The 25172-nt window shown below is 39.2% G+C and overlaps 1 protein-coding gene and 1 long non-coding RNA gene across 4 annotated transcripts; one reads left to right on the plus strand and one right to left on the minus strand.

Moving 5' to 3' along the window:
* Positions 1-24844, minus strand: cpped1 (calcineurin-like phosphoesterase domain containing 1). The gene is made up of 4 exons (XM_053640453.1): positions 23371-24844; positions 18883-19101; positions 12208-12630; positions 1-1560 (listed from the first exon to the last, which is right to left on the minus strand). Exons 1-4 carry the CDS (start codon positions 23432-23434, stop codon positions 1337-1339), a joined length of 930 nt encoding a protein of 309 aa, XP_053496428.1. The 5' UTR covers positions 23435-24844; the 3' UTR covers positions 1-1336.
* Positions 1554-7333, plus strand: LOC128617374 (uncharacterized). 3 transcript variants are annotated; one of them, XR_008387558.1, is made up of 5 exons: positions 1554-3438; positions 3613-3728; positions 3932-4071; positions 4860-5026; positions 5501-7333. It is a non-coding gene; the product is annotated as an uncharacterized LOC128617374 (long non-coding RNA). The 3 variants fall into 3 exon arrangements; XR_008387557.1 differs by having other exon boundaries at positions 1554-2656; positions 2767-3438; positions 4860-7333; XR_008387556.1 differs by having other exon boundaries at positions 4860-7333.
* Positions 24845-25172: the final 328 nt, after the last annotated feature.

A 25172-nucleotide genomic window follows, 5' to 3' on the forward strand; every position in this document is an offset into this window, starting at 1 on the left:
TTTATAACACATTCTGACTGGAGACCACAAAACATTTATTGCAAATGTAGAAGTCCAGTGACATAAAAATATAACAATACAGTGAGTTCAAAATGATTACACATCTGTAAAGCCATCTAGTATAAATATTGAACATATATTGTTTTCTATTTTAACTCCATACCAAAAAGAATCTAATAAATTGTGATATTTTCCCATGTGGACTGTTGTTCTTGGCTCAGTTTCACAAAAGATTATGAAAAATGCATTGTTTAATACATATCTTTTTTTTTTACAGACATTATTCAAGTCAACACAGCTAAAAGGTGAAAGAACAGTTGTAACAGTCCAAATATGTTTATTTTAATCCTTGAGACATTTAGCTCTTATTTACATTCCTGCACTTAAGCACACAACTGCCAACAGGAGGATCCCCAAAGGTGCTTCCATAAATATTGGTTCGATCGCTAATGATTGGAATTATTATATACTGTGTATTTTAAACAAACTGCTACAAAAAAGATGGCTTAGGGCAAGGTAGTGCAGTGATCCCTCACGATGTTCCCTTTCACAACTGGTAGGGTTGGGTTGTACATTACAAAGGCAGATGTAGTGAAATGAGTACAATCCCTGCCTCAACACAGACTTTAGCTTCTGTTTTTTTTTTCCTGCATCAAATCATCACAGTGGATTCTGAACCTGAGAGATAAAACCACAAGTGTGAGATGAAAATCAGCAACGGTTTCTGATGACTGAACAAGTCTCTGTAAGTTACAGTCTTAACTGTCATGTCTTTCAATGGTTGCCATGGAGATTGCCTCTTCTCACCTCTTGGAGTTGGGAGAGTGTAATGGGCTTGGACACAGAGGATGAAATCACCAAACGAGCAGCTTGAACACTACTTCCACTGGCTTATTAGTGTGATTAGGGGATGTGGGTATAAAGAAATAGGGGATTCTCGAGTACGTTCGACTGATTCAAATGTCAAGATGTTTGATTAAAGCATGGAAGATGAAAAGAGAGATAGTTATATTGCTTATACTTGAAATTACATCCCCAAACCTCATATTTCTGACAGGAAAGACCAAAACATTACAGCAACTAAGGAATTTGAAAATCAGAATGGAAATTGCACTTTAATGACACCTTAAAAAAATATATTGATTTTCACTGCCTTCTCCTGTGCGTGCAGAAGATTATTATTCAGATGCCTTCTGGATGTTGACACAAAATGACTGTTTTTGTTCAGAGGCATTGCCAGTTGAAAGCAGACTGTGTTTTTGTTTTTTTCTTTCTACTGATCTAGAACCAACAAATCTATTCCAAAAAGGTCAAAAAGTCTGCCTGCAACTTTCATTTAAGATAAGAGTTTCTTCAGATCTTCATCTATGCCCTTCTCTCTCAGCTGGTCCAGACTGTGGTAGCGATGGATGATCTTATCATCGGTCACCACCACCACCCGGACCCCGTGTGTGTCGTCGCCCAGCTGGCAGCCGATAGCTGAGCTCACCACCATGTCCAGTCCTGCATGGCACCCACCTGCATTGCGATGGTAGTGACCTGAGAATACGGCTTTGACACCTGAAACAGAGTTGGGCAGGAGAAGATCTGTTAATATTCTGCTTCGATTCACTCAAGGGATGAGGATAGGTCAAGTTCAATTAGACTAATTGATTAGCACATTAAACAGCACTGTCAATTAATACTTAAGGAGAATTATTTTTGACGGTATAACCGAGTCACATTATTCCCTGTCAGACTGGCCGCCACTCGACTACTGGCCGATAAAGCAGCGAGAAGTGACGGACATTTCAAAGAACGTCGGCCATGTTGGAGCTCTCTCGAGAAATCTATTTTCTGTGTTGCGCTGCATAATCATGGGGAAGGTTTTCATCTCACCTCTTCCCTTCACCAGCCAACGCAGTTCTGCTGTTGCAGAATGCAAAGTAGTGGACTGATCACCACAGTTGGCAGAGAGGCCACACAGAATTAGAGGCACAAATCACTCCCTCCATTTTGAAGGAACGCAGGCTGACAGAGTGACTTATAGTGAAAACGTTCAAGATTTTGCCCATAAATAGAAACGTACATACTAACAGATGTATTAACGTATGCAAACTGTATACACCTGCACATCTAATAGCAACAATAAGATTTCAGGAAGACTCAGTGATATAACGGTTACATGCTATTATGACCCCGCCTCCCCCTTCACCCCCAGGTATGCAAAAGACAAAACAAAGGTATTTCAAAATATGAATAATGCTTCTACACTGCTGCCTTTACTGCTAGTTATTAAACTGCAGTAATATATTAGATTTAAAAAACAAAACAAAAAACACCAAGATAAACAGCCAAGGACACATTGCCAAGGACTGAGCTTGTAGCAAAGATTGGTCCAAATATCACGTCAAACGGTATAGTATTGGTACATGTTTGAAGAGTCAGATGAACAAGTTCATGTAAAATATATTAATGTATTATGTACTAAGCTGTAATTTGCCGGTCGGAGCAACAAACTCGGATGAGTGATGTATACAGTGCTGTCAAAAAGTATTTGCCCCCATCCTGTTTTGTTCTGTTTTTGTGTACATCTCGTACTACATTGTTGCAGAAATTAAAACAGAATCTAATATCAAACAAAGGCAGTGGGTTCAGCTGGACGAGACACAACCAGGTTCGCTTTAAACCCTGTTCAATCAAATCAGCACTTAAATAGAACTTTTTCAACAGCATGACATTGGTTAAAAGGTCTTACCCAGTAACACATTATGCCAAAATTGAAAGAAATTCCAGAAATGATGAGGAAGAAGGTGATTGAAATACATCAGTCTGGGAAGGGTTACAAAGTTATGTCAAAGGCTCTGGGACTCTAAAGCACCACAGTGAGAGTAATTATCTCCAAATGGAAAAAACTCAGCACAGTAGTGAACCTTCCCAGAAATGGCCGACCTTCCAAAATTCCTCTAAGAGCACAGCAACGACTCATCCAGCAAGTCACAAAAGAGCCAAGGAGAACATCAAAGGACCTACAGACCTCTCCTGCATCAATAAAAGTCACTGTTCATGACTCCACTATCAGAAAGACACTGGGCAAAAATGGCATCCATGGAAGAGTAGCGAGGCGAAAACCACTGCTAACCCAGAAGAACATTAAGGCTCCTCTGAATTTTGCCAAAACATACCTTGATGATCCTTAAACCTTTTTTATTTTGATTATCTTTAATGTTTTCCTTTTGTTTGGGTGTGTAATGTATCTGTTTGTGCATGTATAAGATCTGCAAAGTCACAAAGCTCATAGTCTCCCCCAAAGGGATTTATTTTACCTAACAGAGAACACTACTCCAGACCGGCCCAAAACGCGTCGTTTCGAAGTCCAGATATTACTTCCGCAAATGTCTACATCACAGCGTGCACTATTAACATAATCCCATCCAAAGGCAGGTGCAAAGAAAGAAGGTGAGGCTTCAGTGAATTCAGGTGCCATGTCCTGGAGACGCTGTGTGTTTCGGTGCAAAAGCAAAACCCCTTTGTTTGGCCTTCTGAAAACAGACAAAATGAGGAATCAGTGGTTACTGTTTATTTATAACGCTGCTCCTGAGCAGTACAACTCAAACGTTTGCATGTGCACAGAGGACAGCTTCCTGAACCTGGGTGAGTACAAGGCAGGCTACACAAAAAGCTACTCCTGAAAAAATGGGGCGATTCCCACTTTCCTCAGACAAGCTTGTGCTTCTGCATCAGAACCAGTAAGTATGTTTGATTATTTTCTGAAGTATCGGCTATTGACTGTGCAAATGCAGAGTTTTGTGTTGTGGCCCAGGGCTCAGTTGTAGACCTCGGCTAACATGCTAGCTAAAGTTTGCTAAATTGCCTCAAGTGTTTGTTTGTATGTTGGTGGTCTGACAGAGATGTTGATTGTAGCTGCTGTTGTGATTGTGTCTTGAAATAGTTTATATCAATCGAATCACAGGAATCTTAGCTTTCCAGAGACATATTGTGAGTACCCATGTACAAATAGAAGCTGTGTATATGGCATAGTTTTTCACAAACGAGCCAGTCCGCCATCAGAATTTACAACGTATCTGAAAGGTAAGAGAGTTATAAAACATTCTGCTCAAGTCGTGTTCACAAAGTTGGTTCCGCTTGATCATCTGCATTTTCTGAATCGGACTCGGGCTCGACCTGATATGGTAAAAATGTTGCTTGGGAGCTTAGAATTGCTTTAGAAGCCTTGGAGGCTGAAGCTAACCCAAGGGGCGTTACATTTCAGACAAACGCTTGAGGTTTTTGGCCAACCTCAACGCAACGGGTTAGCTGGCCAATCACAGCACTCTGGGCTTTTTGGAAGGCGGGGGTTTGGAGAAATCGGAGCGTTTCAGGCAGCCTGGGAATAGAGGTACTGCAATAATGTGCAGTATGTGACAAATAATGTGTTTTTTGAACATTAAAGCATGTTAATCTTTTCTATTACAACCAATAAACAAAATAATGAATGTTTAAAAACGTTTTTAAAAAATCATGATATGACCCCTTTAAGTGTAACAGGGCAAGAATTCCCGGCCATAACTACCTGGCAGTCAATGTAGATCATTCAGAGATTCAATAAAAATTAGCTCAAATTATAGAACACGTCAGCACATTCTAATGCACTTTAGAAATTTTAGACAAGCTTCTAAACCAAGCTAACTCTGCCTCTAGAGGAAAACTAAATTGAGGAATGCAGATAATTATGCAGTGTTATACAACTGCAAACACCCTCATCCTTAAAGCAATTACACAACAGTGTTGCAATACAACAGAAATAACTCAAAATTATAAAGTTCTTTATTAAATCAAAAGGAAAGCATTCTAATATAATTATCCATATTTTTTCAAAGGGAAGCTGTTTAATTATGCGAATTTCAAACTTGTCTCTAATGATGGGTTATGAGTCAGGCCTGGAAATAAGCATAAACAGAGAAACATGGCATAAGCAGGGAGAAAACAGCATAATTATCTTGAGGTGTAAGATGTAAAACTGGACCAGGCGTGGGAGTGTGTTGAGGTGATCAAAACACTACTTAAACAAGTTTTTCACCCAATGGTCCAGCAGTGTGGTGAAACAGTAGAATAAGTACATATGTTTTGTATTCATGTGCCAAAGAGTGTGCTCTTCAGAAAAGAAGCTACTGTAAAAACCCTCCCATCTTAATTCAGCTTGTAACCTAATGATGCATAAAAAAAACTGCTTTATTACTGAGCAAACTAACAGAAACTAGCTCAGACGTCTGGTTTGTATGAACACTTGGTGATGTGAATATTGGGATGTCTTTTCAACAGTCACACTTGGGAATATTGAATATAACGTGTTAGGTGTTTGTGGGTGTGTAAGGACCATAATATTATTATGTATAAAAAAAATTCCACCACCCTTGTATCCGCTGATGTCTCTTTAGACGGTATGCAAGACCCCTTTTTTGCTTATAGCCCATCTATGATTGTATAGTCCATCCATCCTCTACCACTTACTCCTTTTCAGGGGGAACCTGGAACCAGGAAGCATCGGGCACCATCGCAGGGCACAATCATATACACACTCACACACACCCATTCATACACTATGGACAATTTAGACACGCCAATCAGCCTATTGGAGGAAACCCCCGTAGCACGGGGGGAACATGCAAACTCCGCACACACGGCCCCGGCGGGAATCGAACCCCGGACCCTGGAGGTGTGAGGCGAATGTGCTAACCACTAAGCCACCGTGTGCCCTGATTGTATAGTTTGTACTCAAAAACAGGAACAGGAATTGAAACAGGAAGTGTGTGTTCTTCCCAGTTCACTTCTGGAAAACTGCTTTAACAAGCTGAGATCGTTTCACTATGAAGCAAATTGTGGAGATCGATTTTTCATGGCTGGCTTAAAATTACGAGGCACAGAAATAAGAATCAGAGTAAGCTGCCTAGCAGCAGCACTATTGTGCACATTTGTAACTACTGTTTCTGTATACAGACTACAAGCTGCCCACAGAACAGAAAATAAATAAATAAATCAAAGATCGTCAGTTAGGGAAAACCACCAGGAAAAAAAAAATGGAAACACAACCTGAAATTCAATCCTGGCAAACGTAGTACAGTTTCACAAAGCTGACCTTGTTTAAATGCTCCCACATATATTCCCATAAGAAATACTTACACTTCCCGTGTGCTGCTTATAATTTCACAGTTTTCATACTTTCAGCTTTTTTCAACGCAGTGGTTACAACACAACTACCACCACGGGACCGCTGTGAATTTTAGCTGAGCAAGCCAAAGTTTGCGAATAAAGCCCTGAGAAAATAGTAAGTAGCACATTCTGAAAATAAACTGTCACACAAAATGAAATTAAGTTCTAATGAACAGGGAAGTACAATGGCGGTCTGGTTTCTGTTCCCCTGAGACACACTCACTGTGCCACCGATGACTCTAATCATAGGCAGACGGATTTTGCGGCTGCCTGCCAGATATGGATGATATGTAAATTCGGCTGCTGTCTTCTATCCATACAAGTCGGAGAGAATTTATTTCTTAGTTAGAGGGGGTATATGTGGGTGCATGTGTTATCATTAGGCCACTGGGAATTAATCGCCTAACTATGCCCATATATAATTTGCATGACAGAGAGAAAGACAGAATGATCTGTGAGGAGAGCGTTACTTATGCTGCTCATATATCATAATCATTTATCCCCACGAGTCCCTTTATGAAGTGCTCAATGAGGGACGGCCTGTGTATTGTGTGTGATGTAAGTAATTAAGATTCCATCCAAATGTACACTGATGCGGAGCAGGAACTCGGGGTGGTTTCAAATTGCTCTCACAAAGGATCTGCAGTTTTACATAAAAATAGAGATGCCGGCATTTGGACATTTTTCCTCTTGCTGTGGGACCAATATCACAGATGGCTGTGAAGCTTTGACTGAACAGGCTTTGACAAAGCATTAAAAAAAAGAAAAATGCATGTAATGACTAATCTCGCTAACCAAAATCAAAATGGCTATTAAGTAAGAAACACGATATGGCGTGCTATTACAAGAAAATAATCCACTACATGAAGCGGAGCAGACCCCGAAGTGGATTATTTATTCCTCTAGCAATTTTATTCATTTTATTCCACAGCAAACTGCCAACGATTGCAACTGTATATAATTTTTTAACTAGCTACACGTTTTTTTAACCATATCTAGCCACATTTAATGCTGTGAAACCTCTCAGAAACAACTTGGTTGCTATTATAATTTATACTATAGCAGCCGTTCCTGCTTTTTTCCCCTCTCACTTGAAGTTAATAAGACAAAAACACAGCATGTCATTTTGCTGAGAAACTCAGAAAGTCAGACTTCTCTGTCGTGAAAACGTTCCCATGGCAGAAAACGTACTGTGAATATGTTAAATATGTTAAATAAATATCTAATCTGTTTATTATTAGGTGTAGATTTTGTGGAACATCTGTTCTCAGTTGTAACAATAAAATAAAAATGATAACGTATTACAATAAGTCCATCATTACCGTACAAACCCATCATTTGAATTACGGCTGGAACTATTTTCAGAGTTGTGCCTTTATAGAAAATTAATCAGCACATTTAGATCCGAGAATTCAACAACACTAACTAAAAACATAATCTACTGCAGTTGTATAGGTAGCGACAATGCAGAACTGTATCTATAACTGTAAAGACATGCTCCACATTCTTCTGAGACACTTTCTAAGAAGTGGAGATTGTATATTCTATACATCTATATTATCTAGATCTATATACCATCTATATTGACCCCATATCCATAATGGAAGTCCCTAAAGAGCAAAACATAGCTTGGGGTCATGCTCATCAATGGAAAGTCATCCGATAATATCGCAAATCTTTGCATTCTACCTGTTATTATCTTCATTCTAACCATAAGCTCAGCCCATTCTTTATCATCTGCCCAAAACAGAATGCTTTCTAATTTATCTCCAATTTTCCAGTCACGACAAATGCTCCCTTGGTTTACTCACACCCATACTAATTAACATTGGCTTGCCGGAAGCCAACAGAAATCACAAAGGAAACAACTGGTTTATTAGCTCAGTACAAGTCAGCACCAGCAGCTGAACGGTTACATCAAAACAAACAGACAGATACACATGAGTTGTTCTGGATCGAAACATATTCTTTCTTGTTGTTTTGGATGGAGAGCCACATTTCTGGTGGTGGTGGTTGGGGGGGCGGGGCGGGAGGGGGTATTCAGAGATAAAAGAGGGACTTCAGCTCAGTTTCATTCGCTGATGATACGCATGTTGAAAGCACATGAATGCAACCTTCACATTAGATAAACTTCCTCCTCTTCAATACAAACTATGGTTTTACGCTTGTTCCCTTCACATGATACACATAAAGAAGAGGAGTATGAGAGATGACGTTTTCCTTCGAGGGATTCACAAAGAACAATGTTTAGATTCTCCAGTGCTGCAGCAGAATGAGCGCAGAGGGGACATTAAGCCAGACTGTGGTTCATGAGCACCTATGAGTACTGAGCCGGAAATCTTGCAGTGAGTCACGGTGACAATAATAGATGGAGCAGTCTGCCACTGAGTTCAGAAGGTACACTGCTTCCAATTAGGATAGCACGAGGGCCCTGAAACATTCGCAAATATATTCATGAGATCTATCAGAATTGAAAATAAATTAGGGGTGTTCTCCGCTGGCCGAGTGAAATTCAGATCTAGATTAAAAAGAATTGAGTGATTTTCCCACTGAGGAAGACGTATTTGGATGGAACATCCTTCTCCTCTGCTAGCTATTTTTACATCATGCCTTTAGCCCCTGAGGTAAGACTGTGTGCATCATACATGTAGCCACAGTATCATAATAAACTGTCTGAGATGGTACCATTCTGATCATTCTGTGATAATACGATGACGCACAATCATTGGCATGTTATGATCCTAAACACTGGAAGATCATAAATGATCATTAATGGTAAAAACTACTGCAGTCCCATAGCTTACAAAGATCTGCTTTCCTCAGGGTGTATGTCTCAAAATAATCAATCTACCCACAATCTTACTGCCTCATACCAAACATGGATTAAATCGTTAAAAGCAGCATTTTATCACATCTCTAAAGCCTGAGACAGCATAGGGAATTGATTACAGAAGGCAGTGGCCTTCTCTAAGCCATGAACAAATGCTTTCTTTTATCCCCTATTTTGTGGCTCTTTTGAAAATCGGCTATGAAACAGAAAACCATAAATGCTTTAGAAAGAGGGGACATCTTGCTCATGAAGGTGGATTGTGTGCACCATGTAGCTTACTGCACAGTCTGCTCTGGAAATTTCCCCTAAAGAAAACGTTCCAAATCTCCACCGTGTATTGTTTTTTTATACTTCCAACAAGGAGTGCTGAGGCAAATCAACTGTCTAACTATGTCTACATAGGAGAAGATTAACTCTGGAAATACACTATATGGCCAAAAGTTTGTGGACACCTGATCATCACACCCATACCTGAGTCTTTCCAAAACTGTTGGAAGCACACAACTGTACAGAATGTCTTAGCTGTAGCATTACAATTTCCCTTCACAGGAACCAAGAGGCTCAAACTTGTTGTAGCATGACAGTGCCCCTGTGCACAAAGCAAGCTCCATGAAGACATGGCTTGCCAAGGTTGGAGTAGAAGAACTCGAGTGGACTGCTCAGAGCCCTGACCTCAACCCCACTGAACACCTTTGGGATGAACTGCAATGCCGACTACTCCCCAGGCTTCCTCACACAACATCAGTACCTGACTTCACTACTGCTCTTGTAGCTGAATTAACACAAATCCCCACAGTCACACTCTAAAATCTAGTGGAAAGCCTTCCCAGAAGCAAACTGGAGACTAAATCTGCAATGGGATGTTCAAAAAGCGCATCTCACACAACTCATGAACAGTACTGAGGTCCATGGAATAAATAAATAAATAAATAATCAGCATCAAATGTATTCTTGTGCATGCATCACTAACTGCATAACATATATTATGTGGCCATAAAATATGACTTTCATGTGTATGATGTTGAAGTGGGAAAAATAAATATCAATAAAGAAGTTAAATGACTCATATATAGTCCAGGTTCATAAATCATGCAGAAGATAAATACAGAATAGCTCTTTTTAATATGCACCATATAACTCCAGTCTAATATACAGAAAATAGCTTTAACCTTAACAACTGACCTTTCTGACCACATGTGTGTTTTGCAAAGCTGTGTAACCGTCTGCCATATTTATTTTCAAAGCTGATTATAATACAGAGTTACATATCATGATTAATTACTAAATCCTGAACAATTCCTAACTAGATCATGCATTTTCAGCAGCTTACCACCCCCACCCCACCCCGCATCTATACCAATCTAAAGTTTTTACATTTCTGTACACTCACCTAATTCTACATATTTTAAATATTGAATAAAACTGCACTGGACTATGTGCATCAGCAGGTTGTTCTCAGTTTCAGTTTGTGCTGCATTCACAAGTCCTCCGGATGTGCACTCATCTGGGAAAGTCAACCTCGGTTTTTGAGTAAGGTTGTATAAACAAACCTGAATGAAAAAGGCCAGGAAGCTGAATTATAAAATCATGCCTGGCTGAGTTTGGATGAGAAAGACGGTCATTTCGTTGAATAAATGATTATGTATGGGACAGTAAATCATGTTCCCTTTCCTTCTGAACATTTCTGAGCAATACAATGTATTTTTTCTCTCTCTCATAAAATCTCTCTCTCACTCTCTCTCTTTTTTTTTTTTTTTTACAGATGTATTCTGCATTATTTGCTTAAGAAAACATGTTAATATTGAATACATATATTATATCCAATATAATGGATTTTGTTTTTACCTGTAATTTAAATAAAAAGCTCAACAAAAAGTGTAACCTACTGCATACAATACAGAGAATTCAAATATTATAGAGAAATTGTTCAGATCAATATTGCGTAGGACAATTTTCCACTGTCTGAACACGCTTAAGTTACAATTATGCTTTTATATAACAGTTTTACCCTCCAGGGTTGGGGGTTCGAATCCCGCCTCTGCCATGTGTACATGGAGTTTGCATGTTCTCCCCATGCTATGGAGGATTCCTCCGGATACTCTGGTTTCCACCCCAAGTCCGAAGACAAGCTTTGTAGGCTGACTGGCATTACCGAACTGTCCGTAGTATGTGAATGTGTATGTGATTTTGCCCTGCCATGGGTTGGGACCCTTTACAGGATGTCTCATGCCCTGTGCCCAGACTTCCCTGGGATAGGCTCCAGGCTCCCCTGTAGGATAGGCGGTACAGAAAATGGATGGACAGATATTTTGCTCCATCAACTAAAGTAGTTCCCAAAGAAGGCACAGCTGGATAGAGCATTGTTTGTTGCCATGCAACAGACTGACTGACAGCCCATACTAAGTGTAGTAACAGTTACAGTGTAATGAATTATTGCTAGTATCGGAATTTTACGTAGCGAACACAGACAAGTGGAGTGATACAAACAGTGAAATGTACCAGTGCTGTTAGATTAAATATCAGCGCTCTTGGAACGACACTTGTCCAATCAAATTAGTGTACCGGAACTAACTCCTGTATAAATAAAGAATAGATATTGGAATGTGTATTGAACAAATACATTTATATAGTAAAGAAGAGTGTGTATATAAGGGGAGACAACCTTGTGTGGCAGCTAGTACATATTTAAATGCACTAATGGACACACAAGTTGGTCTCCTCTTACATAATGTATGAAAAAACTCAAAACCCACAAACAAAAAAAATCATGCTATCTTCAGGAATTTAGCATTACATTGTTATCATAGATTTTCTTTGGCAAACTTCAGAAATTTGCTAGTTTGTTTATGTGAATCTAGTTAATATCCTACAAATTTCCTCAGCTCTTACGATCAGATTTTACTATAATAATAAATTTACTCATTTCATGAGTAACCATGTTACCTTTAATCAGATCAGCCTTACCAGTTGGAAACTTGTTTTTTTTTTTTTAAACTAGTATTTTTTTTTTCAGTTGTTTAATGGCAGCTTGTAGTCAGCCTATATACTGGGGTTCAGCACTGTCACTTTTTTTTTAGAGACAATACCATGTGTGACATTACAACTGAACTGGCAGACAGTAAACATTGTAAGGATGCATGTGCCCATTCAGTTTGAATGTTGCCAGTTGATGCTGCTCAGAACCATACCTGCTTGACAGAATCTGTGAATCAGATTCTCTCTCTTAGCTCGTTGCAGATTGAAGTAGTCATCCTCTTCGTCTGGAGTCCTCAGGTAGAGTGGAATGTGCTGGAAGATAATGACGTGCCGTGCTGAGCTCTTGGCTGCTTTCTGTAGCTGTTTCTCCATCCAGGCCTCATGAGCTTCCTCCAGCTGAGGGCAGCCTGATGCATCAAAGAACAGCTGGGAGTTCAACACCAGGTACAGCACTCCACCCACCCAGAAACTGAAGTAGTCGTCACCCCAGGCACGGCAGTACTGCTCCACAGTGTCCGGAGTGGGAGTGTTGCCCAGGTCATGGTTACCGCTGACAAACACAAGCGGAATGTCCGGATCGGTGGCCCGCAGAACATCCTTCAGGTCCCTCTCCTGATCCTCTCTGAATTGGCAACCTGAGGAACACACAGATTTTTTACATTTTTTATAAACAACACTTTACCAGCTGAGGATGACGAGTGTGTTCCTGTTACTTCATTAGCTAGAGGGTAAAATGTAGAAGAAATTTTATGGAGACAAATTGTCGACAAGGCTGCATAAACATTAATAACATTACAGTAATATTATAAAAATACTAAAAATAAGCATGTTGTGTTGAGAATAATTATCACTGTGGGTATCTCACTGACATTCTGTCATCTCCAGCAATCACTTAGGAGCATCTAATTTCAGCAAAGCTGCCCACCTTGTCTTTGTAGCTAATAGTGTTCCGCTCAAGCAAATTGACAACTGCCCAAGTATATTTAATCTTAACTTTTAAAAAAACAAACAAAAAAAACAACAGATTATTTTTAATCTGTCAATGGACCATGTTTACAATTTGGCAGTGACATGAACAAAGCTTGTGGTCAAGGGAAGGGGGAGAAAGAGGCACTGTTCTGCATACATAACAGAAGTAACACAGTGTGTGTGGCAAGCCTCAACTGCTCACACTTTTCATCACACCAGGCATGCATCATTTGCAATCAGTATGAGGGAATGGAGCAATTATTACCAAGCATTCCTGCACTGGTATAGTAAATATAACATGTAAATATCTGTTCTGACTGCCAATTGATTATACGTTTCTACAGTTCATTCTGATATTACACATTTATCACAGTTTATTAAGTTAATTAATTCAACAAGATTTATAGTCATATTCTAAATGCTCTGACATAGTTATAACTTCCACAAGATTTGGATCTTAATCAGAGTCAGAGCATGTGCTGCTGCAGCAGGGTTCGCTACGGCTCCCAGTGGAGCGGAGCCATGCAACACATTTCAAGCAGATGAATGCAACTAATAGATAAAGGTAATTCAAATCAATATTTCATGTAGCCATGGGTTGGCACTTTGAAGTTACTGATAAATTTTGCAGTTTTCTTGCTATTAGCGGTGTTTACTCATGCACGAGAGGCAGAATTTCTTACGGCCACACACATTTATCCTTAGAATTTCACCTAGTCATGGTTGGGAGGGTTACATGATTCAGTTTGAACCCATATGCTAGAAGGTCTGCCTCTGCATTTGCAGTCATTAACCTTGCTTAATGCTAGATTAACCTTATTAAAAACACAATCAGGGACAACAATATTTGAGACAAATATTAGCTTAACGTAAACTGTCCAGGAGTTGGTTTAATAAAGCTGGAACACTCTAATTTAACTCAAAAAGAACAACAAAAAAGCTAAATATATGTCCTGATAACGTAAATCCACAAATAGCAAACTCAATTATTATTATTATGTAAATTTTAATTTGATGTGAAATTACAACTGCAACAATAAACAAATAAACCTTTGTACTGCAGATTCAACATCCATTGTACTTAAAATATCGGTGAAAATGTGTACACCACCCACCACCCCCTCAGCAGGGAAACACTGAGCTACCTATATTTATCATGAAAGAAATTAAAAATAGAAAAATAGAATATATATATATATATATATATATATATATATAAAACTTACAAAGAATCTGTTGTGAGGCATATCAAAATCAACCACCCATACTGCACTTAATTTATATTTACGGCAGGTCAGCAATCAAAGGTGACAGAAACCAACAATGTCTTATGGATACAATTAAAAAAATCTTTTCATTCATAAGCCAAGACAGTCCAAATACAACATTTTGAAACTGTTTGAAAGTGCCAATGCGACATCCAGCTAATTTCCCCTGGGGTAGGTTTAAAGCTCAGTGAGGAAAAGTGGAAATTACAAAAGATAACACTTAACTAGCAACCTATTACACAGGAGAGGTTGAGTTTTAAAACATCCACTTTAATAGAAACACCTTATCCATATAATTGTCCAATCAGCCTTTCATGTAGCAGCAGCGCAGTGCATACCATCATGCAGATACAGGTCAAGAGCTTCAGTTAATGTTCATATCTAACATCAGAATGGGGAAAAATGTGATGTCAGTGATTTAGTGCCAGACAGACTGGTGTGGTGTTTCAAAAACCTCTGGGATTTTCACACACACCCATCTTTAAAAAGTTTACACAGAGAAGTGAAAAGTGAAAAAAAAACCAACAAGAAAAATCCAGTGAGTGGCAGTTCTGTGGGCAGAAACACCTTGTTGATGAGAGAGGTCCGAGGAGAATGGCCAAACTAGTTTGAGCTTACAGGAAGGTGCCGGTAACTGAAATAACCACTCTTTATAACCATGGTGAACAGAAAAGCATCTCAGAGCATCTTAGAAAAGCATCTCAGAATTAAACCTTGATGCAGATGAGCTACAACAGCAAAAGACCACATCAGATTCCACTCCTGTCAGACAAGAAATGGAATCTGGGCATGCGGTGGGCACAGGCTCACCGAAACTGCACAGCTGAAGACTGGAAAAACAGAAGTCAGCCATCTGGCACAAACAACCATGTGAAGGACAAAATAACTGAGATCACATGAAGCTCCTCCAACACAATTGGCTGATTGGAAATTACATGAATGATCATGTGTACACATGTTCCTATTAAAGTGGCCAGTGAGTGCATATCAGTAGATTAATTGTGGACCATTTTGGACCTTTTCAGCATTAGATGGTCAATATACCATGCAGTCTATGGAAACAAATAGTTTCATTGAGTTGTCTGTTAAAATAAATAAATAAATAAATAAATAAATAAATAAACTGTTGCTAAATTGTGCAAATGAAACTGAAGTTGTGCTTAAGGTTTGAAGGCTATTTTATGAAATTATGTTGTGAACTCATGTTTTGTAAAGGCAGTGGATTTGGAGCTATTTTCCTTTCTCTTATCAGAGGTACAGAGTGTCCAACTTGAACAGCTCCCTGTGTCTCCAATCAGTCACAAACCCCAAAGAACCCCATTACCAGCTCTCCCAACAGAGATCTCTATCATCTAAACACACAGAGAACTCATCTCCCTCTGGTCATTCCACCTGCTCGCTGTTTGGAGAACTTCATTTCTATCCACTCCAACAGTACCATAAGCTCGCCTTCTGGAGTCTGGAGTCTGCTCGGATATCACATCCATCAACTCTAGAACACTACTGACACGCTACTCTCTGTGGTATCGTGATAAGATGAGAAGACAATGTTTGAGAACAGCTGCTGGGAAAAAAAAGGAATGCAATTTGGTCACCAGTCAGCGGCTTGAAGTTGCCAGGGCATGTGTTCAGTGAAGGTGAATGATGAATGGGTCCCTGAACAAACCTTCACCTTAGAGCCGTCCCATAATCCAAAATTTCTTTTTAAATATCTGTTATAGTAAAATCACACCAACATGTTTCAATTAGGGGTGTGATATACAGTATGATGTGATCTCATTATAACACTATAATTATTTCAGATTAATTTATACAGTATAGATAATAATAATAATAAAAACCCCAATCTGTTTCCCCAGGATTATGCTACAATTATTCTAACAGGTTAGCTTATAATTTAATATGAATATACCATTCTAAATCAATAAAAATAGATTTCTCCTTTGTTTTTAGTGAAATAATACAAGCTAAATGCAAACATCTTAATGTCTTTTTAGCAGTCTGCCTAACCAGGTAACTTAATACTTTCCTATACCCAAAACTGTGTTAGTGAGTTATAAAGTATTGTACATTTGTAATGAAGTTCCAGTCCTAGTTTCGACACACTTTTGTTTTTTTATTAAAGACGATTCAGTATAAACAACAGATAAGCCGTTCCAAAACCCACAACAAGCCTTCCAAATAAAAGGAAATGTCTTTCTCAAAGTTCATACTTTACCAAAGGTTAGACAAAACTGTTTTCTCTGACCGCAAAACAGAGGAGTGGAAATGTCAGATGGGTTCAGCTGATATCGAAAAGAGCAGGAAAGAAGTTGCATGATGGATGGGTCATCTCATGCATCTGCCACAGTCGGGTTGCTTGGCCTGTCACTAACAGACTGCTTAAAGGTCTCCACCTACCCCCCCCCCCTTACCCCCACCCCTTACCCCCACCCCAACCCCCAGACCCAGCTGTGCCTTTACAGCCCACTTATTAGATCTTTACCTACAAAGTAGAGCTACCCCAGAACATATAGCTGCAGGGCTCAAATTACATCAAGGAAAATAAAACTATGAAGCCTGCAAAGATTCTCAAAGGTAGATATCCCTCCTGAGAAACTTCAGAGCGCAGAAGTATAAAGAATTTGCAAAAATGGCACTCCCCAAGAGTCCTGTCCATTTCTACAAAAATGAAAAGGCCTATTTTAAAATATACTGCAAGTCTTTCACTGATTTGTATTCAATTCATATCTCTCTAAAAAACAACATAAAATAAAACATGACTCACACTGGGATAACAGCTCCTCACCGTAGAAAACAGAATTTCAAATACAAGTTCAATGCATTAGAAACAGGCCGATGCACTGAGAATGAGGGGATAGTGGGTGTCATGAAATAATACTTCATATGCTCTTGGCAGCTATTGGCTGTATGTTTAGATTAAATAAGCCAGAGCAGTCTCGATTCATACAGCTGTGGAAATGTGATATCATACAAAAAATTATGTAAAAGAGAAATATTTTTTTAACTAATTATTGTTTCCTCTATTGCAAGGTTTCATTCTGAATATTAGTGTTTCCCTCCTTCCATTACACTCCTCTCATCAGCTTCACTAAACCCTTAATCATCATTACTCAGCCTTTTATAAGGTTAAAGCAGGTGACCTAGTGCAGCAAAAGCTTTTAAATATTCAGTACAGTAAAATGAAAAACAATGATGCAATGTACTGCGCTTGTACAGACTATAGTATGTTGTCACTCTGCATTGTCACTGTGTGAAAGTCGAATAGTTGTTTTAAATATAGTTTAAATGTTTTGCCACATATAAAACAACACATTAAAAATGCAGCACCAAATTAATGTCAAACAAAAGGCACATCCAGTGATAAAATGAGTTTATACCACATTGCTGTTGAATTCTCAAATCTGATTAGACAGAAGGCATGGATTCATTTCCTAACAGCAGGATTCTGACAGAAATGCAGACTGCAAATTACAGGTTTACATTAATGTGCTTGTATTTAAATACATTATCATTTGCTCTCACTGAGCACTTTATTAGGAACACTATACTAATACTGGGTAGAGCCTCCATTTGCTCTAAAAACAGCCTCGTTTCTTCATGGCATGGATTCCACAAGATGTTGAAAACATTCCTTTGAGATTCTGGTGCATGCTGACATGATTGCATCATCTAATTCTTGCAGATTTTTTCGGTGCACTTTCATGCTGAAAATCCCCGTTCTACCACATCCCAAAGTTGTTCTATTGGATTCAGGTCCGGTGACTGGGAAGGACACTGAAGAACATTGAACTCATTGTCCTGTTCATGAAACCAGTTTGAGACGAATTTTGGTTTGTGACATGGTGCATTTGACCTTGCTGTGACCTTTGCCCTTTTGGTTCAATTGCAAAATCCAATCACTTAGTCTGTTGGTTACAAAGATAATTCAATTTAACGGAATGGTAAATGGCACACTTATATAGTGCTTTTATCCAAAGCGCTTTACACTGTGTCTCATTCACCCATTCACACACACACACACACCAATGGTAGCAGAGCTGCCATGCAAGGCGCTAACTTGCCACCAGGAGCAACTTGGGGTTCAGTGTCTTGCTGAAGGACACTTCAGCAAGTGGAGTCACGTGGGCCGGGAATCGAACCGCCAACCCTACGAATAGTGGACAACCCGCTTTACCACTTGAGCCACAGCCAGCAGGAATGGATAGATAAATGGCAAAGGGCCCTGAGTTCCTAATCATGTAACATTTCTGTATTACAAACACTAAGAAAACTACTAAAGAAAAACAAATTCATATGTTTGACCTTGCTATGATCTTGACCCAGTCTGATAATTTCATCGAAATCCTACGAACATTCAACTACTCCTTCTTAAGATATCATGCTAACAAAAATCTCGGACGGAGGGACGGACAGATGGAGAACCTGAAAACATAAAGCCTCCTCCATCTAGTGGCAAAGGGGAATAGAAAAATTTGTGAAATTGCTTTGAGAACATTTTTTTTTCAACTTAAACGCTACAGCTACAATTAAGTCTACCTATAACAAAACTGTATTATATTTCACCCATGCACAACCGAGCTAAAGTCATTTTAAAGTCATAATTAAATACTTGTCAGTTCATACTGACTTCCAGAACTGTGATCTTACCTGGCATGGCATGGATCAAATCCCCACAGAGAACAACAAAGCGGGGCCGGGGCTGCAGTTTGTTGATGGCCTCGACAGCTTGCTTCGTGAGCTGCACCTCCTCTGCCCACTCATCTCCTCCTCCATCAGAGTCTCCCATCCTCCATGCCTTCATCAGACCCAGCTGCGGGTCAGCCGCCTGGATGAAGCAAAACGGCCCACTCCACTCTTTCTCCTCATCTGTGGAAGACAGAAGACCATGTCGGCTGCTGCACTGCCAGTCAACGAAGGACATTAATAATTAACTTCTGTCTACTGATGATGAGGTTTGCATGATGAATTGTTTTACATAATCCAGCATTACATAAGACACAAAGCAAGTATTTTCAAATATTCATAAAAAGCTTTATCTTCATTGACAGGAGGGTTTGTTCTCTCTCTGACCTGTCATTATAGAACAGGGAGAGAATGTGAAAAACAAAGCTGCAGTGCAATGGACTTGTTTAAATATATAGCCTACAAACTATGCATCAGTTCTTGTGCTAGAAGAAACAAATGAGAGTAGAATTGCAACCTTCCACCTCATGAGGCTTGTGGTGTACAAATCCATACTCAACCTCCCAGCAACTCAAGTACTACACTTCTATACATGCTCTTCATGCATCGTTCTCTTCCTCCCACATGAATTAATGGTAGTATCCCATTCTGTCCTGGGCAGAGAAGAAAATAAGAGGATCCCCCTAACTGCAGATGAAAGAACAAGTTCTTGAATTTGTTTTACTGTCATCATTTAGCTAGAAAACAGCAACTCTTTGAAGCAGATAAAAGGACACAAATGCTCTGACTACAGAACGAGTCATTAAAATATTACAGCTCTTTTCCTAACAGCACGGACTGGTGCTATTTGAAATGAATTTTGCTATTTAAATGACTTTTGCTTCATAGGGAATATCGATCAGATTTATAGCCTGCAGTTTTACAAGGGATGAACAAATATACTAAACTGCACAAGCCAAGCAGATCTCCTAAATTAGTCCAATCACACCTACAAAAGCTGAGCATTTAGCGCCAGTTCTTTGAAGGCCTTAACATTTCAGAGCTTGTCAGTTCTACACACTGGTACACACACTACACAAAGACACCTTTCGTTTGCGCAGTTCAATCTACACACATTAAAAAGTCATCCAAACATTCGTCTAATTTCAAACATGCCATTTTAAAGCTTAATCTACCCTTCATAAAGACTGTAGTGACTAATGAGAATTTTAAGCAAATAAATTCACTAGAGCAGCTCAATATGCCATCATCACCCCTAAACACAAGCCTCTTTCAATCCACTATTATTGTGGAAGACATAAGACCATGTCTGCTGCTGCGCTGCCAGTCAACAAAGTCTACATTAATAATTGTTCATTTGGCTATCATTGTCTCTTCAGGTTACTGAATGACAGAGCACTCAAACACATTACAAATCACTATGAAAACATTCCTACACCTGGGATAAGAGTACATAGTAAGAAAAGAAATCAAAATACAGTCCCTCCAAGGTTTCGAGATTATTCTATTACAGAAATGAACGCAAAATCAAGCAAACTCCACAATATTCAGAGGAGCTTGCCATTTTTCCAAACTACCGCAGATTTAGGCCAAGATGCGTCATGTGTCACAATATTATGCAATTACAATTTCGCCAATTTAAGTAGTTATCCACAAAAAAAGTACAAAAAAAACTCCACCCAAAAATAGGGGAAGCACAGACATCTGTTATTCTGTGTGTTCTGTGTTATCTGTTGGTCTGGCCTCCTGTTTAATTATCAGTCTCTCCATGCAAGTTAAAGCTTCAAAAGACTTTTCCAAAATCGGTTTGATAACATTAGTAATGTCTGCCATGTCATGCTAGAAGCAACTAATCTCTTAACTAGCTAACTAAATTTCACTGAAGGTAGTGACAGCTAGTCAGACCTATAAATAAATTAAATTTTCAGAAACAAATGCAAATAATCAACCAGAATTTTTACTTACAATTTATTTCCAATATTTACTAATTACAAACATTACAATAACAAGTTATACTAGTTAAACTATAATTAATTAAACTAGTTAAAACGTTTATGGATTAGACTACTGACCACTAAAGCAGCTCTGAGCATTCTGCAGTATGTATATAGCGCCAATATGTTTAAGTCAGTCATGTGTATTAGCGTTTCAATGATTGGTTACGAGGTTCCACACCTGTGACAGGTCTCCCAATCATCATATGGAGAAGTTCAGAGTCTGCGAAGAGCGTACTGTCAAATAAAAACATATTTTTTTCTATGCAAGTCATGAAGCTCTCACTGACTCCCAGTGAAGCCATGCATCACCCAAAACAACGTTCTAAAATCCTCTTGGCTAATGAGGCTGCATCTAACACAATTTATTCGAATGTGCCATAGGATTCCAGTGAAGCTGTTCGTCAATGACGAGGCGTCTAGGAGAATCCTGTGCAGGCTGCCCTGTCCACCGAAAACAGTTTGTGTTAAAGGAACGAACAGCATGATACTGCAGGGAGATATTGGTTATTTTGATTTGCTAAAATACTGTATTCCACAAAGAGTGATAACTGCATGGACATATTGGTAAACATTACACTGCTGCATTTTAATGTCATTTTAGGGGAGGCGAAGCTTCCCATGTAGTCTCGAAGCAATCACCTGTTGATGTGAAATACCTTTTTGGCTATATGGATTACTTGTTTTTAAAACAAAAAAATTATATCAGGCTGAGCATGATACATCCATCCATCCATCCATCCATCCATCCATCTCCCGTACCACTTATCCAACACAGGGTCACGGGGAGCCTGGAGCCTATCACAGGGGACTTGGGGCACACACAGGACGGGATGCCAATCCATCACAGGGCACAATCGCATACACACTCACAAACCCATTCACACACTATGGGCAATTTAGAGATGCCAATAAGCCTACAAGGCATATATTTGGACTGGGGGAGGAAACCAGAGTACCTGGAGGAACCCCCAAAGCACAGGGAGAACATTCAAACTCCACGCATGCAGGGCTGAGGCGGGATTTGAACCCCCACCCCTGAAGGTGCGAGGCAAACATGCTAACTACTATACCACCATGTCCTCTGAATATGAAACAATTTATCATAAATTAGATGCAATAATTTATCCATTACAGTGGCTTAATGGTCAGCACGTTTTCCACACACCTCGGGGGTTGGGGCTTCAAATCCCACCTCTGCCCTGTGTGCACAGTGTTTGCATGCTCTCCCCATGCTTCGAGGGTTTCCTCCAGGTACTCCGGTTTCCTCCCCTTGTCCAAAGACATCCGTTGTGTATTGCCAATTCCAAAATTGTCCGTAGTGTATGAATGGGTGTGTGAGGTGTGTGCAATTGTGCCATGCGATGGACTGACACAGTCCGTCCAGGGTGTCCCCCCGCTTTGTGCCCCGAGTTCCCTGGGATAGCCTCCCCGTGGGTAGGATAAGCGAGATGGCAAAAAGATGGATGGAATTTATCCATTATTTCAGCATGAACAGATTTAAAGATTTTGACTGTAACTTCCTTACAAACCCAGCAGTAAAATCCCAACACAAACTGATTTCTGCACTAGATATTTCAAGTACCATTTTATAGTGTATTCAGTTTTTACCAAATGCGTAGCTTTGTCTGCACTGTACTCTAAACCGCTGCAGCAAAATCATATTTCCTGTGTAATCATATGATACACTCTGAACTGCTTAGTTTTATTAGCATAACATAATAGTTATACAGGGTACTTATATTAATAATCATACTACAGTGGCTTAAATTGCACTGACATGACCCATTAATCAATTATTCATTACTCAGCATCCTGCTATCTGTTATGTGCATGTAATCACTGTGAACAACTGATATGTGTATGTTTATATGCTACTTCTTTAAAACCACCATTTTATAGTGTGTTGAATTCAAACAAATTTACTGAGAGGCTACTTGACTTAACTTTGTTGCCAATGACTACCGTCATTCTGCAGTTCGGTTTATGGGTTAATAGCCATTTGACCCTTTCTTGAATACAATACTTTTATATGTTCATGGCATTTACATTATAATAACTCCAGGAGTTTGCTGATGGTGAATTGAAATCTTTACTAGTATGAAAGACGCGCCGCTGTGCCTCAGCGTAATCAGTAATCGTAATCATTACCGCTAAGTGCTTACTAGCCGCGCACTCAGTTTCGTTCAATGTTTTATCTAAACCAAGGTAACCGCAGTTGACATCTCTGAGACTCCTGTCATAGTAGAGCTTAACCCTACTGCTGTTTATCCTACAATGGAAAACAGAGTATGTGGATAACATTATGACAAAAACAGCAGAACAAAACAGTGCAAAGCAGCAAACTGGAAGCTAGCATACAGCCCTAACCTTCTCCCTAAACGACAAAAAAAAAACCCTCAAATTGTTAATTTATACAATATAGAAATTGTAACATTAACGTGGTTAGTTTCTGTACCTTCCGTTAAACCTTCATACGTCCGGTGTTTCGCTCTTAGAAAAATGTTCTCGTCTCCTGCCATAGTTTAACGTTGTGTGCTAATGTCAGTATGCTAAGTCTCTTGAAGCTACAACAGCAACTGCTTTAGCCTCGTACAATGAAGTCCTCAATCGATTATTTCTGTGATGTATTAACAACCCCTGCATATCTATGAGCTCGACAACTTAAAATCCGAAGGTTCAAGTCTCGTTTAGAGTGTTAGTGTATTAGCTATGTGTATTCGCTCCTAGTCTAAATAAAATAAATAAATAAATACTACTTAAGTTACTTGTACTTATACAAATTTGTCAGGTTCAGATGCACTTTGAAGGTATACAAATACTGACAGTAGCCTGGTTCATTCATTCATTCATTCATTCATTTTCAGTATCTGTTGTACAGTCCTGGTGGTCAGGTTTACTCCCTGGATGGGATTCCAGTCCATTGTAGGGCATTACATTGCACACATACACCCATTCACACATAGAGCACCAATCAACAAGTCGGAGAACCTGGAGGAACCCACATGTGCAAAAACTCCATATAGACAGTAACCCAAGCTCAGGATTGATCCAGGGACCCTGGAGCTGTGAGGCAGCAACTCTCCTCACTGCACCATCATGTTGTCCTGTGGTCAGAAACACTGAGCACTCATGAAGGGATAGAAGATGGTTAACACGCACTGTGCACTGAAAAATATGACCGTTAGTCTCTATAGCTTACAAGGTGGAACAACAAGATAAAAATAAATAAAGTGACAAAAACAGCAATGCTACTGTGCCAGGACTGTACACATTAATATGCCACTACTATGCCATAATATTGTCATTACTGTCCTGAGAATGGTCCCCTATCCATGTGATCTCTATATAGTGTTTAGGTTGGTTTTGTATGTTTTGTACGCTTGCTTAATTGTTTAGTAAGGAATAAAACATAATGGGGCATGCCGTTATAAGATGTGATATGGCCTGATACAAATCAGATTATTTTTCTATACATCCAGCATTCTATGTATATCATTCTATACATCCCAAGGTGTTGCAGTCCTCTTATACCACAGTGATTTGACAATGATGACAATTTTACAGTTCTTTAATGAATGACACATCATACTTTTTACTGTTTATAATTGCATTTAATTGCTGTGGTATTTCCGCAAGACAAGTTAGTTTCTGTCATTACATTACAGCATGTATCAACAAATGTTACTTCACCAGCCTCTTGAAGTTAGTAAGACAAAGGCATCTTGTTATGTTACCAAGCCAGAAAGCACAAAGTCCTCCATTTTGAAGACCATCCTAAATATCCTCCATCCTTCCCATGTTGGGAAATTTGCAGCTACAATATACTGACACCTGAGACTCCTACCATAAATGTCAAATAGACGTGTCCTTAAAGAAAGCTGCACCATATTAATCATATGTTTTTTGCTGTTAAATAACAACACTTTTTGAACCCATTTAATCATTAGGCTTAGATTATGTAGAGCATTTGCCATACAAGCCCCTGTGAATGAAAAATGATAATGTATTGTAATGAGTACATTAATATAACCTATCATTTGAATTGCCTTCAGTACGAACAATCAGATTTGAGAATTCAACAGCATTGGGGTATAACTCATTTTAACTTTAAGTGTCTTATTTATAGTGTGTAACGTAGCACTGTAGGTGCTCGCTCAGCAGTGGTCTTTTAGTGGTCTGTGTACATTGATAGATGCAGTAGAGAAGGAGTGATAAATTGTGAATGGCAACACATGGGCAACAGTAAGTAATCATATG

Source organism: Ictalurus furcatus, chromosome 13 (genome assembly GCF_023375685.1).
Source record: "Ictalurus furcatus strain D&B chromosome 13, Billie_1.0, whole genome shotgun sequence".
In the NCBI taxonomy this organism is placed as follows: domain Eukaryota; kingdom Metazoa; phylum Chordata; class Actinopteri; order Siluriformes; family Ictaluridae; genus Ictalurus; species Ictalurus furcatus.

What these genes read in the sequence shown, in the direction of transcription:
- cpped1 (XM_053640453.1), bottom strand. Translation starts at nt 23,434, where the DNA reads ATGGCAGGAGACGAGAACATTTTTCTAAGAGCGAAACACCGGACGTAT. An exon ending in GTATGAAGGTTTAACGGAAG is followed by an intron (nt 19,102 to 23,370) that starts GTACAGAAACTA and finishes TGTCTTCCACAG; the next exon opens with ATGAGGAGAAAGAGTGGAGT. An exon ending in TCACAGATTCTGTCAAGCAG is followed by an intron (nt 1,561 to 12,207) that starts GTATGGTTCTGA and finishes ACTCTGTTTCAG; the next exon opens with GTGTCAAAGCCGTATTCTCA.